This window comes from Papio anubis, chromosome 14 (assembly GCF_008728515.1).
Source record: "Papio anubis isolate 15944 chromosome 14, Panubis1.0, whole genome shotgun sequence".
NCBI classification, from domain to species: Eukaryota; Metazoa; Chordata; class Mammalia; order Primates; family Cercopithecidae; genus Papio; species Papio anubis.
In genome coordinates this window covers 37,130,250-37,148,498 of record NC_044989.1, presented here as the reverse complement: position 1 = coordinate 37,148,498, position 18,249 = coordinate 37,130,250, and the positions used below count along the sequence as shown (strand labels likewise).

The 18,249-nt window shown below is 40.3% G+C and overlaps 1 protein-coding gene across 6 annotated transcripts in view; it reads left to right on the top strand.

The window, feature by feature from the left end:
• Positions 1-17,087, top strand: part of HEATR5B (HEAT repeat containing 5B) — a 106,739-nt gene extending 89,652 nt beyond the window's left edge. For 4 of the 6 annotated variants that reach the window (XM_031655076.1, XM_031655074.1, XM_031655077.1 and 1 more), the window contains 3 exons: positions 6,929-7,080; positions 8,876-9,089; positions 16,287-17,087. In XM_031655076.1, coding sequence (XP_031510936.1) covers positions 6,929-7,080; positions 8,876-9,089; positions 16,287-16,591 — 671 coding nt within the window. In that variant the 3' untranslated portion in view covers positions 16,592-17,087. Of the gene's footprint in view, positions 1-6,653; positions 6,905-6,928; positions 7,081-8,875; positions 9,090-16,286 lie in introns of those variants that run through there. The other 2 variants (XM_031655075.1, XM_021924745.2) reach the window with 2 other exon arrangements.
• The last annotated feature ends 1,162 nt before the right edge of the window (positions 17,088-18,249 follow it).

Below are 18,249 nucleotides of genomic sequence, written 5' to 3'. Positions count from 1 at the left end.
ATAACAATCAACTCAGAGAGGTACGTTAATCATACCTTTCAGATGTGAACTTTAATACTGTTTTCTGGATTGTTGACTCTAAATGCCCTTGTGTTAGTACTTATAAATATGTTGGGGCCACGCGTGATGGCTCATGCCAGTAATCCAGCACTTTGGGAGGCCGAGGCAGGCAGATGCCTGAAGTCAGGAGTTTGAGACCAGCCTGACTAACACGGTGAAACCCCATCTCTACTAAAAATACAAAATTAGCCAGGTGTGGTGGCGTGCGCCTGTAATCCCAGCTACTTGGGAGGCTGAGGCAGGAGAATCGCTTGAACCCGGGAGGTGGAGGTTGCAGTGAGCTGAGATCACACCACTGCACTCCAGCCTGGGCAACAACGGGGAAACTGCATCTCAAAAAATCAGGGCCGGGCCTGGTGGCTCACACCTGTAATTGCAGCACTTTGAGAGGCTAAGGCAGGCAAATCACGAGGTCAGGAGTTCAAGACCAGCTTGGCCAACATGGTGAAATCCCATCCCTACTAAAAATACAAAAAATTAGCTGGGCGTGGTGGGAGGCACCTGTAATCCCTCCTACTCAGGAGTCTGAAGCAGAAGAATAGCTTGAACCTGGGAGGTGGAGGTTGTAATGAGCCAAGATCGCGCCACTACACCCCAGCCTGGCAACAGAGCAAGACTCCCTCTCAAAAAAAAAAAAAAATGCAGAATTTAGCTGAGCATGGTGATGTGTGCCTGTATTCCAGCTACTCAGAAGGCTGATGTAGGAGGATCACTTGAGCCCAGGAGGCAGAGGCTGCAGTGAGCCCAGATCACACCACTGCACTCCAGCCTGGGCAACAAAGCAAGACCCTGTCTCCAAAAAAAAAGAAGCATACTCTTTAGCCTTATTGATCAAAAAATTATGTTCAAGGTTATTTATCATCTATTATATCTTACAACAATGAAAATGTGTGATAACTATATCTGGCAATGGGAAGAATTATGAAGTACATGTTCGTATATTCATTTGGATAATATATCCATTATATCTAGTAAGTATCATGTTTATAACCAACTATATAAATTAACCCAGACCCAAAGAAATTAAGCCACAACCTAGTAATTTAATTTAATTTAAACTATTACTGGGTGGTAGAGTTACAAGTTTTACTTTCTCTCCTGTACTCTTTTTATATTTTAAACAATGAATTCGTTTAAGTGAATATGTGACTTCTAAAAAATTATAAGGGATAACTTTAGTTTTATTAATGTTATTAAAATTATTTTTGCTTTATCAAGAGCTGGTATTTTGTTTCTTAAGGTAGATTTTAACAAACTGAAGAAACATTAAAAGCCATATTTATATATGTATATGTGTGTATAGATAGGAATAACAAGGGCTGGGCATGGTAGCTCACACCTGTAATCCCAAAGGAGGCCAAAGTGGGCAGATCATGAGGTCAGGAGTTCAAGACCAGCCTGGCCAATATGGTGAAACCCCATCTCTACTAAAAATAACAAAATTTAGCAGGGTGTGGTGGCATGTGCCTGTAATCCCAGCTACTCAGGAGACTGAGGCAAGAGAGTCACTAGAATCCGGGAGGCGGAGGTTGCGGTGAGCCAAGATCACACCACTGCATCCCAGCCTGGGCGACAGAGCAAGACTCCATCTCAGGAAAAAAAAAAAAAAAAAAAGAACAAGGAATAACATGAAGAAGAAATACTTAAGAATTTGTTTAAAAATAATTGATTTAATTTTTGGTGAGGGAGTCCAGAGTCAGTATTTTTGAAATTGTTCATTAAGGGAAAGTTTTGATATGTTATCAAGCTAGTTCATTCATATGAGGTGAATTTAAAGGTCTGATAATAGAATTAACTTGCCTGAGATACTCTGTCTGGAACTAAATTCCAAGGAGACACAGTCAGTTATGGACTACAGGAAACACAGTCAGTTATGAAGTAGGGATCAAAGCCACAGGCATATTTATATTTGTATATCAAGGCAAGCAGATCCCTTGGTTAACAAGCAAAGTCTTATAATTATTTCCATTGTGGAAATCCTATTTCCTGTTATAAAATCTGTCATCTTTCACTTTAAAAAGTGTATTGTGCATGTGAACATGCACAAACATGTACAGAAATCTTCTTGGATCTAATGAATCACTCTTGATTGCTGTAACATTGTTTTTCGTTTTCAGACCCTTTGACTTTGAAATAAATTTCAAACTTTAAAAAAAGTTACAAGAATAAAATAAGGAACTCCAGCATACCCTTCTCCTAGATTCACCAGTTGTCAGCATTTTGCCACACATGGTTTATTACTTTCTCTGTAATCCACATATCATTATTGTTAATATTATTATTAATTTTGCTAAACCATCTGAGGATATTAATTCATCATGACTCTATTCCTAAATACTTCATGGATATCCTAAGAATAAGGACATTCCCTTCCATAACCACAGAAGAATTATCAAATTTGGCGCTACTTGTCCTGATAATGACCGTCATAGAGCCCTTTTTTTTTTTTAGTCATTATATTGCCTTAGTCTCCCCTAATCTGGGACAGTTCCTCAGCCTTTGTCTTTCATAGCATTAACGTTGTTGAAGAATACAGGCCATCTATTATGTAGAATGTTTCTCAATTTAGAATTGTCTAATTTTTTTTTCCTCTCAGGTTAGATTCAATGTATGCATTTTGGCAGGAATACTGCATAAGTAATGTTATGTCTTAGTACATCATATAACTAGGACATATTGCTTTGTCATGTTGCTTTGTCCCATTATTGGGAATCTTAACTTTAATAACTTTTTTAAGAAATTGTCTGCCGTGTTTCTCCACTATGAAGTTGCCATTTTTCCATTTTATAGTTAATAGGTAATCTGTGGGGAAATGCTTTGAGACTTTCTCACTTGTCTGTTCCCATCAAACTTTCTTTTTTTTTTTTTTAACAGAGTCTTACTCTGTTGCCCAGGCTGGAGTGCAATGGTGCAATTTTGGCCTACCGCAACTTCCACCTTCTGGGTTCAAGCAATTCTTCTGCCTCAGCCTCCCAAGAAGCTGTGACTACAGGCACCCGCCACCGTTCCCGGCTAGTTTTTGTATTTTTAGTAGAGATGGGGTTTCACCATGTTGGCCAGGCTGACCTCGAACTCCGGACCTCAGGTGATCCCCCCACCTTGGCCTCCCAAAGTGCTGGGATTACAGGCGGGAGCCACCGCGCCCGGCCCGTAATTTTTTAAAATTCAGTGGGTCCCTTACTGTTACTTCAGTGTATCCCCATTATTTCTTGAGCACTTCCATGCTTTCTAGCGCCAAGATACAGCAGACTGAGTATTTTCCGCCTCACTGTTCTAGAATCAGCCCCTTCTCCAAAAGCCTTGATTCCTTTTAGTAGAAAATCATATTTAGGGCCGGGCGCGGTGGCTCAAGCCTGTAATCCCAGCACTTTGGGAGGCCGAGGCAGGTGGATCACGAGGTCAGGAGATCGAGACCATCCTGGCTAACATGGTGAAACCCCGTCTCTACTAAAAATAGAAAAAACTAGCCGGGCGTGGTGGCGGGCGCCTGTAGTCCCAGCTACTCGGAGGCTGAGGCGGAGAATGACGCGAACCCGGAGGCAGAGCTGCAGTGAGCCCAGATCGCTGGCCCACTGCACTCCAGCCTGGGCGACAGAGCGAGACTGCTCTCAAAAAAAAAAAAAAAAGAAAATCATATTGATGCTCAGTCTTTCTTTTTTTTTTGAGACGAGTCTCGCTTCTGTCAGCCCCAGGCTGGAGTGCAGTGGCGCACCTCGCTCACTGCAAGCTCCGGCCTCCCGGTTCATGCCATTCTCCTGCCTCAGCCTCCCAGTAGCTGGGGACTACAGGCTCCCACCACCAAGCCCGGCTGATTTTTTGTATTTTTAGTAGAGACGGGGTTTCACTGTGTTAGCCAGGGTGGTCTCAATCTCCTGACCTTGTGATCAGCCCGCCTCGGCCTCCCAAAGTGTTGGGTTACAGGCGTGAGCCACCGCGCCCGGCCCCCAATCTTCTTAAAATCAGTTTAAAAATAAAATGGGGCCGGACACCTTGGTTTAAACCTATAATCCCAGCACTTTGGGAGGCCAAGGTGGAAGGGTTGCTTTAGGCCAGGAGTTCGCGACTTGCCTGGGCGATATGGTAAGATGCTGTCTCTATGAATTTATTGATTTATTTATTTATTTTTTATTTTTATTTTTTTTTGAGACAGCGACTCGCTCTGTCGCCCAGGCTGGAGTGCAGTGGCGCGATCTCGGCTCACTGCAAGCTCTGCCTCGGCCTCCCAAGTAGCTGGGACTACAGGCATGGGCCACCACACCCAGCTAATTTTTTGTATTTTTACTAGAGACCCGGTTTCACCGTGTTAGCCAGGATGGTCTCAAGTCTCCTGACTTTGTGATCCGCCCCCCTCGGCCTCCCAAAGTGCTGGGATTACAGGCGTGAGCCACCACGCCCAGCCTCTATAAAAAAATCTTTAAAATCAGCCGGACATGGTGGTGCACACCTGTAGTCCCACCTCCTTGGGCAGCTGACATGGGAGGGTTGCTTGAGCCCAGGAGTTCAAGGCTGCCGTGAGTTATGATCATGGCACTGCACTCCAGCTCTTTCCAGGGGGAAAAAAGAAAAAATAATAATTTTTTTTTTTTTTTTTTTTTTTGAGACTGAGTCTGGCTCTGTCCCCCAGGCTGGGGTGCGGTGGCCGGATCTCAGCTCACTGCAAGCTCCGCCTCCCGGGTTCACGCCATTCTCCTGCCTCAGCCTCCCGAGTAGCTGGGACCACAGGCGCCCGCCACTTTGCCCGGCTAGTTTTTTGTATTTTTTAGTAGAGACGGGGTTTCACCTTGTTAGCCAGGATGGTCTCGATCTCCTGACCTCGTGATCCGCCCGTCTCGGCCTCCCAAAGTGCTGGGATTACAGGCTTGAGCCACCGCGCCCGGCCAAAAAATAATAATTTTTAAAAAATGAAAATAAAATAATTTTTGACAAATTGCTTGCAGCATTGCCAACTCTTAGTAAGAGATTATGTTAATTCTACGTAGAATAAATTCCCTATGATGGGGTTTTCAGGGTTTTTTTGTTTTAGGTTTTTTTGTTTGTTTATTTGTTTTTGAGACCGGGTCTCACTCTGTCACCCAGGCTGGAGTGTGGTGACATGAACACAGCTCACTGCCACCTTAACCTCTGGGGCTAAAGTGATCCTCCTGCCTCAGCCTCCTAGGTAGCTGGGACTGCAGGCATGCACCACCATTCCTGGCTACTTTTTTTGTTTTTTGTAGAGACAGGGTCTCACCATATTGCCCAAGCTAGTCTTGAATTCCTGGGCACAAGCAATCCCCTCCCTCCTCAGTCTCCCAGAGTGCTGGGATTACAGGAGTGAGCTCCCTAGTCTGGGTGAGTTCTCAGGTTTTTAACATTTGTGACTCAGGTTATTATAAACTGGTTAAATCCTTCAAATTTTACACCTCTTTTGTTTGTTTTCCTGTTTGTTGGTTTTGAGACTGAGTCTCACTCTGTCACCCAGGCTGGAGTGCAGCAGCACAATCTTGGCTCACTGCAAACTCCGCCTCCCGGGTTCAAGCAATTCTGTAGCCTTAGCCTTCCGAATAGCTGGGATTACAGGCGTGCGCCACCACACCTGGCTAATTTTTGTATTTTTAGTAGAAATGAGGTTTCACCATGTTGTCCAGTCTGTTCTGGAACTCCTGACCTCAGGTGATCCGCCCATCTCCGCCTCCCAAAGTGCTGGGATTACAGGTGTAAGCCACCACACCTAGCCGACATCTCTTTTTTTAAACTTTATTTCTTTACATTAAGTTAATGGACTTTTTCTAGACTATTGTTCTTAACCCATTATTCCATATTACAAAAAGCTTGTACCCTTATTATGAGATAATGTTAGCATGTCAAATGTGTATGTTCGTAATCCTTCTAAAGTACTGATTATCACTGGGTATTTACAGTTGTCAAAATAGCTCAGATTTAAACAAAAGGTGGGGATAAGATATGATAATCACAAAATGTTTGGAACTCCTATTTTATATGTTCAGAAGTATTGTTCTTTAGAATAACTTCATATTTCTAGTATTTCTAATTATGTACTGTGTTTCTGTTCAAGTTGTATCTATTCTTGAATAAATGTAATGGCAAGAAATTCCTTAAAATTCTTAGAACACTGTCTTCAGGAAATTGTCTAAGTTTATTTTATTTATTTATTTATTTATTTATTTGAGACGGAGTTTCGCTCTTGTTGTCCAGGCTGGAATGCAATGACACGATCTCGGCTCACTGCAACCTCTACCTTCCTGGTTCAAGCAATTCTCCTGCCTCAGCCTCCCAAGTAGCTGGGATTACAGGCATGCACCACCACACCTGACTAATTTTGTGATCAAGCTGGTCTCGAACCCCTGACCTCAGGTGGTCCACCTGCCTTGGCCTTCCAAAGTGCTGGGATTACAGGCATGAGCCACTGCACCAGACTGATTTTTTTTTTTTTTATGGTTGTATGGAATTTACAGGTTTTCATATTTACTAAATTGAAAGGAGATACCACTTAAAAAGTACTCTGAATTTTAAAATTAATTAGAATATTTTATAATCATTTAGTGTTAAACATAACTGTATGCATTTAACTTTATGCATTGAACTTCTTACAGTTGTCTGTGGACTGTATTAGATTGAGGCAAATACTACTATAAATGTTGCGGGGAGAAAGAGATGATTGTTCAAGACTAAAATTCTGGCTGGGCGCAATGGCTCACACCTGTAATCCCAGCACTTTGGGAGGCCAAGGCAGGAGGATCACCTGAGCCCAGGAGTTCAAGAGCAGCCTGGACAACATGGCAAGACAACATCTCTCTCTACAAAAATAAAAAAGCAAAATTCCCAAACGTTTTAGAAACAACACACTTCTTTCATTTTTCATTTTCAGAAGACTCTGTACCTACACCTGATGAAGTCAGCATGCTGACAGCAATTGCACTCTTCCTGTGGTCTGCTAGTAGTGAAATAATAGGAGTCCAGTCATTACAGAATGGCTGCATGAACAGATTTAAAAATGCATTAAATTCATGCGACCCATGGGTAAGTTACACTTTAAACAGACATAGATAAAAACATTTCCCTTTATCAGGAAAATGTCAGATTGATTCATTAAAATATGTGATACATAATTAAAAGCTAGGTATTTGCACTATGGCTTTTAAATGGAAAAACTAAAATCACTGGGTTTAAGCACTAGAACACATGTGTATGTTTATTCACATATGTAGAAATTCTCCAATATCTGAAATATTTGATTAACCCTGGGGCATACTGGTAGAGACAAGAGTCTATGATTTTGTTTTCCAGTGTTTATTTAAATGACACTAAGGACATTAAAGGAGAAGTTTACATTATTAGACATTTTAATGAACCTACTAGAACCTCTAGTTTGTCTAGAATGTAAGATTTTTTATTTTACAATGTCAAAGTCTAAACTTGTGATTCTCAAGCCTGCTGCACGTCAGAAATTTTAAAAAGCAGAAAACATTTTTGAAGGCCAGGCGCAGTGGCTCACACCTGTAATCCCATCACTTTGGGAGGCCAAGGCGGGCAGATCAGGAGGTCAGGAGTTCAAGACCAGCCTGTAGTGAAACGCCATATCTACCAAAAATACAAAAAAATAGCCGGGTGTGGTGGCAGGTGCCCGTAATCCCAGCTACTTGGGAGGCTGAAGCAGGAGAATCACTTGAACCCAGGAGGCAGAGTGAGTCGAGATTGCGCCATTGCACTCCAACCCGGGCAACAGTGTGAGACTCCGTCTCAAAAAATAAATAAACAACAAAAAAATAAACATTCTTGGACTCCACCACTGTCTTCCTGAATCTGAGTCTCCAGATTGGTGGCTCCAGGATCTGTATATTTAAAATGTTCTTCAGGTTTTTCTTATGTCTATCCAGATTTAGCCACTTGTGTTCTACTGAAGCACTGAAATAGTTTTATTCTATTCTGTCCCATATATTGATGAGTCTTCCCTCCCTCTCTTCCTTCTTTCCTTCCTTCATTTTTTTTTTTTTTAAGTGTTAAATCTGAAGCCTTCCTAATACAAAGTGGAGCCAGTAAGCCTTTATTTTTTAGGTCTGGAAACCTTACATTGTTAACAGTCATTTCCAGGGAATCAAATGGTTTTGAGATATCTAAGCAATGTATTTTCATAGCTTTGTTTCAGATCATTCAAATATTAACCTTCCTTACTAAATATATTTGGTTAAAATGGGAGGGACAATTGTACATTAAAGGAAGAGTTAAAAACAGAAGTGGGAATAACTGATTTCTAACATATTTCACAGTATAAAAATATGGGAATTGGCCGGGCACGGTGGCTCACACCTGTAATCCCAGCACTTTGGGAGGCCAAGGCGGGCAGATCGCATGGTCAGGAGATTGAGAACATTCTGGCCGACATGGTGAAACCCCATCTCTACTAAAAATACAAAAATTAGTTGGGTGTGGTGGTGCACGCCTGTAATCCCAGCTACTCAGGAGACTGAGGCAGGAGAGTCACTTGAACCCGGGAGGCAGAGATTGCAGTGAGCCAAGATGGCGCCACTGCACTCTAGCCTGGCGACAGAGTGAGTCTCCATCTCAAAAAAAAAGAAAAAAAAAGAAATATAGGAATTGTATAAGCATGGTGATTTGATCATTAAAATATATGAACATTTTTTTACTAATTTTGGTCAGAAAATTCTATTCTACTCCATTTCTCTAAGTAGAAAATGTAATATCCATTTTCATCCCGCAGTATCACTTTTTTTCAGTACATAGTAAGATGAAATGTGATTGTACAGCAAATAAGAACTATACACATGTTAATTGATAATATGTTCTTCTTGTACAGGTTCAAGCCAAATGTTACCAGCTTCTCCTCTCAGTCTTCCAACATTCCAATCGTGCCCTTTCAACTCCTTATATTCATTCATTAGCTCCAATAGTGGTTGAAAAGCTAAAAGCTGTTGAAAGAAACAGACCAGCCAGTAACATAGAGCTTTTAGCGGTTCAAGAAGGAATAAAAGTTCTTGAAACATTGGTTGCTCTTGGTGAAGAACAAAACAGTAAGTATATTCTTATAAAAAGCTACTAGTTCAAAATGAAGATCTGTATTATATATAAATCTTATTTGATATTAGAAACAGGCCTGCCGGGCGTGGTGGCATACACTTTGGGAGTCCCAGCATTCTGGGAGGCCGAGGCAGGTGGATCAGGAGGTCAGGAGATCGAGACCATCCTGGTTAACACGGTAAAACCCCATCTCTACTAAAAATACAAAAAATTAGCCGGGTGTGGTGGCAGGCGCCTGCGGTCCCAGCTACTTGGGAGGCTGAGGCAGGAGAATCACTTGAACCCGGGAGGTGGAGGTTGCAATGAGCTGAGATCGCGCCACTGCACTCCAGCCTGGTGACAGAGCAAGACTCCATCTCAAAAAAAAAAGAAAAGGAAAAAAAAAACAGACCTTTGCTTATGTTATATAATGTAGTGAGTTGATTTTTTTTTTTTTTTTTTGAGCAGGAAGTTAAAATGAATTGCCAATGGCATTTCAACACACTGATTTTTTTTTTTTTAATTTCTAGGAATGTAGGCATCCCTTAAGATCTAGGAAAAATATAGATGTTTAATAGGGCTTTTTTTTTTCTTTTTCTTTTTAAGACAGAGTCTCGCTCTGTCACCCAGGCTGGTGTGCAGTGGCACCATCTTGGCTTACTGCAACCTCTGCCTCGTGGGCTGAAACAGTCCTCCCACCTTGGCCTCCCAAATAGCTGGGACTGCAGGCACATGCCACCATGCCTGGCTAACGTTTGTACTTTTTGTAGAGACAGGATTTCGCCATATTGCCCAGGTTGGTCTCTGACTCCTCCTGGACTCAAGTGATCCACCCGCCTTAGCCTTTCAAAGTGCTAGGATTACAGGTGTGAGCTACCGTGCCCATTTCTTAGGGTTTTAAAATAATAACATTCTAATCTTTGTATTAGAGGTATAAAAGCTTTATAACAAATATAACCAGTTAAGTATTAATACCAAACATCATTATTAAAATATCTCAAAACTTGTTATTTAGAATTTTTTTTTAATTTAATGAAAAACTACTGCATACATCCATTTAACCAGAGACTTATGCAGTTTAATATATATTTTCTTTATTCCCTTAATACTTAAGCTTTGATTTTATCACAATATAATATTTGTCCTTCAAAATATGATTTTTAATTGTAGAGAGACTGTACTTTTTAAACTAGTATCTTATGATTGAACATTAAGCTGTTTTTAATTTTTCAAGATCACAATGAGCTTTTTTTTTTTTTTTTTTTTTTTTTTTTTTTTTGGGAGTCACTCTCTTGCCCAGGCTGGAGTGCAGTGGTGCAATCTTGGCTCACCGCAACCTCCGCCTCTGAAGTTCAAGTGATTCTCCTGCCTCAGCCTCCCGAGTAGCTGGGATTACAGGCATGCGTCACAACGCCTGGCTCATTTTTGTATTTTGAGTAGAGATGGGGTTTCACCACATTGGCCAAGCTGGTCTTGAACTCCTCACCTCAAGTATTCCACCTGCTTCAGCCTCCCAAAGTGCTGGGATTACAAGCATGAGCCACTGCACCTGGCCGAGATGAGCATCTTTATTCTTTTTTTTTTTTTCTTTTTTTTTTTGAGACAGAGTCTTGCTTTATCGCCCAGGCTGGAGTGCAGTGGCACGAGCTCGGCTCACTTCAAGCTCCGCCTCCTGGGTTCAGGCCATTCTCCTGCCTCAGCCTCCCAAGTAGCTGGGACTACAGCCGCCTACCACCACGCCCGGCTAATTTTTTGTATTTTTAGTAGAGACAGGGTTTCACCGTGTTAACCAGGATGGTCTCGATCTCCTGACCTTGCAATCCACCCGCCTCGGCCTCCCAAAGTGCTGGGATTACAGGCGTGAGCCACTACACCCGGCCGAGCATCTTTATTCTTAAATTATTTCTATCAGATTCCTAAGAGTGAAATTACTGACGAGAAGGGAATGCATATATTAAGACTTTTAATTGGCCAGGCGCAGTGGCTTATGCCTGTAATACCAACACTTTGGGAGGCCAAGGCGAGCAGATCACTTGAGATCAGGAGTTTAAGACGAGCCTGGCAAACATGGTGAAACCCCGTCTCTACTAAAAATACAAAAAATTAGCTGGGCACGGTGGCTCATGCCTATACTCTCAGCACTTTGGGAGGCCAAGACAGGCAGATCACGTGAGATCAGGAGTTCGAGACTAGCCTGACCAACATGATGAAACCCCATCTCTACTAAAAGTACAAAAATTAGCCAGGGTGGCATGCGCCTGTAATCCCAGCTACTTGGGAGGCTGAGACAGGAGAATTGCTTGAACCTGGGAGGTGGAGATTGCAGTGAAAGACTTTTAATCTATATTGTCAGATTGCGCTTCACCTATATAAACTGTACCTGTTTTTTTCTGTCAAAATTGTTTTCCTCTTCTCTTAAAAACATTTCACAGGAAATTGGAAAAGAGTAGAGATTTTTGAAAAGCGATTGCAGTAGCTCCTCTATAAAATAATAATCCAGAACTATGCCAGTAGAAGAAAAGAATGCAGAGGAGAAAGTGGAAGAAAGGTTTATCTGATTTGATGATTAACTGATTATAGAAGGCAAATGAAAATAAGCAAATATTACTATGTTGCATGAAAACAACATCAAAACTGGGAAAGTCAGAAAAGGCAGTGTTTGAAGAAGTTGATAAATTTAGTTGAAATTAGTAACAAGATATATATTATTTAGGCAAAAATTTTATGACTGACATGGCCTATGTTTGGCAAATCAAAATTTTATTTGTATTTTTATTTTACTAATTGTAAATTCCATAAAGATGAGGACTGAATCTTATTCACTTTGTAATCCCAGCACTAAGTTTTATTGCCTTCTAGTATTTAAAATATTTTTGAGTTGACTCTTGGGATCAATTCTTGTTCAGGCACCCTAATTTGGAATTAAATTTAGCATGAGGACAGATAGGGAAGGGAACCTTTTTGTTTGTTTTTTAATTCTGTATTTTTTTTTGACAGTAAAAATATATATGTCTTTGCATAATTTAGTTTAATAGCTCGTTAGACTTTAACAATGTCCTTGAAATAAATGACTCTTTTTCAGTTTAAGGTATAAAACAACCAAAGCATTGTAATTTCAACTATCAACCAGACCAATCTGTAGTGTTATTAGTGAGGTGTATCAATGATCAGCACCATCTGTCGGTCATGGTGGCTCACGCCTGTAATGCCAGCACTCTGGGAGGCCAAGGCAGGCAGATCATGAGGTCAGGAGTTCAGGACCAGCCTGGCCAATATGATGAAACCCTGTCTCTTCTTAAAAAAAAAAAAAAAAAAATTAGCCGGGCGTGGTGGCACACACCTGTAGTCCCAGCTACTCAGGATGCTTAGGCGGGAGAATCGCTGGAACCCAGGAGGCAGAGGTTACAGTGAGCCGAGATCGTGCCACTGCACTCCAGCCTGGGCAACAGAGTGAGACTCTGTCTCAAAAAAAAAAAAAAGGCACCATCATGATTTCTTCATTTTTTTAATGGACTGCTTCACTCAGATAACAGATATTTTGTACTCTAACAAGACTTTTAAGAGGTAGAATAAGCAGTTCGCCTGTTTTTAAAATTAAAACTAAATCTAAGGCTAAATGCCATGCAAAAAGTAAAGGCAAACAAGTCTTATTAGTGAAATAAGATGACATTCATTAGGAGGATACCATCAAATAAATGAATGGATGTAAATCATATTCATTTGATGGCAACATTTTTATACTTCATATTTTATATGGTTACATGATTCCAAGAGGGTAAGTTTTCAGCTTTTGAATTTAAGTCACTCAACTTTTTTCATCTCATTTACAGGTGTTAATTTTGTTTTCAACTTTACAGTATCCAGTATAAGAATGGGCCGTATATGTTTTCTCACCCTGCATGACCAAGGTTATAAGCTAAAAATACTAGAATTATATTTGACTCCTTGTTCATCATCTTTATTGACTCTATTATTCAAATCTTGCCCTATCTCTTTCTGAAATTTCTCTAGGATTCAAGAGAAACTTGTACCCTAGTCTTACATCTAATCACCTCCTAAATAGATAACTATAATAGTTTTCCTAGGTGATATTCCCCATCAAATTTACCTAAAGTAATTTTATCTCTCCTTTGCTTAAGAATTTGGAAAAGTTGGCTGGGCGCGGTGGCTCAAGCCTGTAATCCCAGCACTTTGGGAGGCCGAGACAGGCGGATCACGAGGTCAGGAGATGGAGACCATCCTGGCTAACACGGTGAAACCCCGTCTCTACTAAAAAATACAAAAAACTAGCCGCGCGAGGCGGCGGGCGCCTATAGTCCCAGCCACTCGGGAGGCTGAGGCAGGAGAATGGCGTAAACCCGAGAGGCGGAGCTTGCAGTGAGCTGAGATCGGCCACTGCACTCCAGCCCGGGCGACAGAGTGAGACTCCGTCTCAAAAAAAAAAAAAAAAGAATTTGGAAAAGTTTACTGTTTCCTTACAGCATCAAGTCTGAACATCTTTGCTTGCTTTTCAAAATGTTTTTTCTGCTCCCCAACGTGTACCTACTAACCTGACCGGACCAGTTTCCTTTCTGTGCTTCTTTTAATCACTTTACATTGTTCATATTATTTTCTCTTTCCTCCGTTGTTGTTTCTCTTCTTCTTATACAAATCCGTTAAACCTACATTAGATCTTTTCTTTGAGGAATATTGCCTAATTACTTAGCTCACTCTGATCTTACCCTTTATATAATTTATTTGGTATTTGTAACCAGCCAAATAAAATCCCAAAGTATTCCTCAGCTTCATGAGTGTCTTGGTGAATTCTATACTGAAATGCTACCCACGTTTTTTAGCACTTAGTACTCTAATTGTTCTATGTGCTGTCTACTGTTTTCATTTAGATAATAAAAGCATCCAGGTAGAAACGAATTATGTAACATTTCCTATAATACTTAGCGTATTTCTCGATATTTGATGAATACTTAAATAACTTATAATTTTTCCAGTTATATTTTAAAATTGTTAAAACCAAAACCTTAATTTACAACCTACTGTTGAAAATGTATTGAAACCTCTTCCGATTTAGCAAGCCAGTACACTGAAGATAATTTTATATATATTTTATAATTCTTTATTTTTGATTATGAAAGCCAGCTTTTATAATACTATTAACTTTTTTTTTTTGAAAGGGAGTTTCACTTTGTCACCCATGGCACGATCTCGGCTCACTGCAACCTCTGCCTCCCGGGTTCAAGCAATTCTCCTGCCTCAGACTCAGAGTAGCTGGAATTACAGGCATGTGCCACCACACCCAGCTAATATTTTTGGGTTTTCTTATTTTGTTTTGTTTTGTTTTTTGAGACAGAGTTTCGCTCTTGTTGTCGAGGCTGGAGTGCAATGGTGCGATCTTGGCTCAACACAACTTCCGCCTCCCGGGTTCAATCGATTCTCCTGCCTCAGCCTCCCAACTAGCTGGGAATACCGGCATGCGCCACCATGTCCGGCTGATTTTTTTTTTTTTTTTTTTTTTTGTATTTTTAGTAGAGATAGGGTTTCCCCATGTTGGTCAGGCTGGTCTCAAACTCCCGACCTCAGGTGATCTGCCCGCCTCGGCCTCCCAAAGTGCTGGGATTACAGGCATGAGTCACCGCGCCTAATCAAATTTTTTGTATATTTAGTAGAGACAGGGTTTCACCCTGTTGGCCAGGCTGGTCTCAAACTCCTGACCAAGGGATCCGCCCACCTCAGCCTCCCAAAGTGCTAGGATTACAGGCATGAGTCCACCGCGCCTACCCCTATAATACTATTAACATTCTACATGAGGGAAATTAAATTAAATCTAGAAGATTGGAGGATTTACCTGGGACTTTAAAAATAACCTTTTACCTTTCTTCTGAAAACTTAGTATGGAAAAAAAATCCTATTAATTGGAAACTTCTGGGTATTTGCCAAGAGAAAGAGTGTGTATGTTTATTCGTTTCAAAGGATAGTTATTGAATGCCTGTGTGCCAGATAGTGTTCTAGGCATTGAGAATTTAGCATGAAATAAAACAGGCAAAGGTCCCTGAGCTCGTGGAGCTTACATTTATGGTAGGAAAACACTGACAATAAACACTTCTCGTCCTGTGTGTGTGTGTGTGTGTGTGTGTGTGTGTGTGTGTCTATTATATGTAGACATAGTCTTTGTATAATTTTATATAGTGATGAAGATGGATATATCAATTTTAGATGTAGATATAACATCTATGGTTCGATGCAGGAATTGATAGGAGCTGTGAAGAAAAAAAATACAGCAGGGAAAGAAGATAGGCAGTAAGGTCCAGGGTGGGACTGGGATTCTGGAAAGGCTTAGCTGATTTTTATAACTGTCCTTGCTGACATCAGTGAGTGTCACACATTCTCTCCTAGATGCTACCTGCAGCCTTACAATTGTATCGATTGTCATTCTACAAAAATTGACAGTAATTAAGGGGGAGAAAACATAATTCTCAATGTGATTATAAGAGATGTTATACACACACACAATTACATATAAAGGTTAATTGTTAGAAAAATATCACCTTTAATGAAACTTATATCTCAGGATGGAGTTGTTAATAAGTAACGACGAAAGACTGACAAAAGACTACCAAAAGGAGATGAAGCCTCCAAATAAATCTTTTTTTAAGGACTTGGAATTTATATCAGTCAGACATAGGTTCTTGTTTTTTTGACCCTCAGCTTATGTATTCCCTTAGTTTTGAGGAATTTCCCCTCACTGTGAGTTTTGGGGGATGATGAAATAGGAAAAAAGTTGTGTTTCTACTTAAAGAGGAAAGAAACAACTAGTTTTAGTTAAATAATGGTAAATAGATGCTTTTCAGGTTTCTGTTCCCCGCGCCCAATCTCCTGATTCTAGAATGCCCGTACAAATTTTATAATCTTACTCTCAAGATACATTCTACAGATGGCAATTGTAAAGTGTTTTATTACTTTTTAACCTTTGGCCCATTTTTTATTTGAGTAAAGCAAATTAATGTAAATGTAAAAATATAATTAACAAAGCTGGTTTCCAGCTTGGACATTTAGTAAATATTTAATATTAATTACTCGTTATTGAGGTCTAAAGTAGGCTGTGCATGTTTACTTATATTTTATTACAGTTCAGTCTTCCATGGCAATTGCCTAGTTTTTAAAGTTTATTATAATCTTTATGTTTGTGATCTTTTTTCATACTTTATTATTTACAGGAGTCCAGCTACTTGCTCTTTTAGTTCCCACTTTGATATCTTATCTGCTGGATGAAAATTCTTTTGCCTCAGCAACTTCAGCTTCCAAAGATCTTCATGAGTTTGCACTCCAGAATTTAATGCATATTGGACCTCTGTATCCACATGCTTTCAAGACGGTAATGGGAGCTGCTCCTGAGTTGAAAGTGCGTCTAGAAACTGCCGTTCGAGCAAGCCAAGCAAGCAAAGCTAAAGCGGCTGCCAGACAGCCAGCCCCTGCCATACATTCTGCACCAACAATTAAGCTAAAAACAAGTTTTTTTTAATTTATACTTTCATTTATTTGTATTTATATTGTCACCTAGCACCTAATTAGTGATGGCCTCTGTATCATTCCAGGCTATCTGTGGGTTCTGTTGTATTTGTATTTTGGTATTATAGTGCTTCCAAGTAGGATGAGTGAAATAATGCTCACACCACTTATTGATTTTTCAGGAGTGATTTTTTTTTTATCATGTGGTGAATATGTTTTCTTTTTCCTCCTAATAATGTTTCTCTTTTGTTAATTTATTTATTTTTCAAACACTGAGCCATAGTCTTAAATTTAAATGCTAAAAACATAATCATATCATGTAGTTGGGCAGCCTATTGATATTGTCAGGGAAAAAAAATGGGTCAGAACTCAGCATCTGTCATGAAAAAAAGCGATTTGAAAAACAAGCAGATTTTAAATTTTGAAGTAACCAAAATAATGGAAAGTGTCTGTTTTGTGGTGTATATACTATGAATAAAATCACAGCATTTTCTAAGCATTTCCCAAAATGTCCTTACCTTTCTGATGGGTCTTTTAGCTTTCATATCAAATTACTAAATTATGCTATGTATATTTTAGTTGTTAGCAGAATTAAAATTCTCATTTAAAGATTCACTAAAATGTTTTAAATGTAATATTCTGCTTTTTTAATGGCTAAAATTTGGCTTCAGTTATGTTTTGTAATTACAGAACCTCAAGTTCTGGCTATGATGGTTAGTTTCCTTCATCAAATATTTATTGAATGCCTACTGTGTATAAGGCATCAAGCTAAGTGCTGCAGGGGATACAAAACTGAATTAGGCATCATTACTGTGATGCTATTCTCTCATGTAGTGGACATTTTACCATACGAAATAGATAATTCACAAAATGAATGTTTGCCAGAGCATTTAGCAAATTTTAAACACCAGGTTTTACACCACATAGTGTAACAGACTGAACAAGTATGATCAAAAGCAAAGTTACTTTTCTGAACATTTTCTCTTTTCCCTTTTCCTTTCTTTTCTTTTTTCTTTTAGAAACAGAGTCTTACACTGTTGCCCAGACTGGAATGCAATCATAGCTCACTACACTTGAACTCCACTCAGCCTTTTAGATACCTCAGATAGGTACTTTGTCTTGCCTGTTTTCTCACTGACTTCTGTGTGTTTTTTTTTTCTTTTTTTTTTTTTAGACGGAGTCTCGCTGTGTCGTGCCCAGGCTGGAGTGCAGTGGTGTGATCTCGGCTCACTGCAACCTCCGCCTCCTGGGTTCAAGCGATTCTCCTGCCTCAGCCTTCTGAGTAGCTGAGATTACAGGCATCCGCCACCACGCCTGGCTAATTTTTTGTATTTTTAGTAGAGACGGGGCTTCACATGTTGGTCAGGCTGGTCTCGAACTCCTGACCTCAGGTGATCTGCCCGCCTTGACCTCCCAAAGTACTGGGATTATAGGCATGAGCCACCGCGCCCAGATTCTTTTCCTTTTTCGTTTTTGTTTGTTTGTTTGTTTGTTTTGAAGCAGGTCTCGCTGTTGCCCAGGCTGGAGTGCAGTGGCACATGACCACGGCTCACTGCAGCCTTAATCTCCCAGGCTTGAACAGTCCTCCCACCTTAGCCTGCCAAAGTACTGGGATCACAGGCATGAGCCACCACACTTGTCCCTGGTTGTTTTTTCATTTCAGGTTTGCAT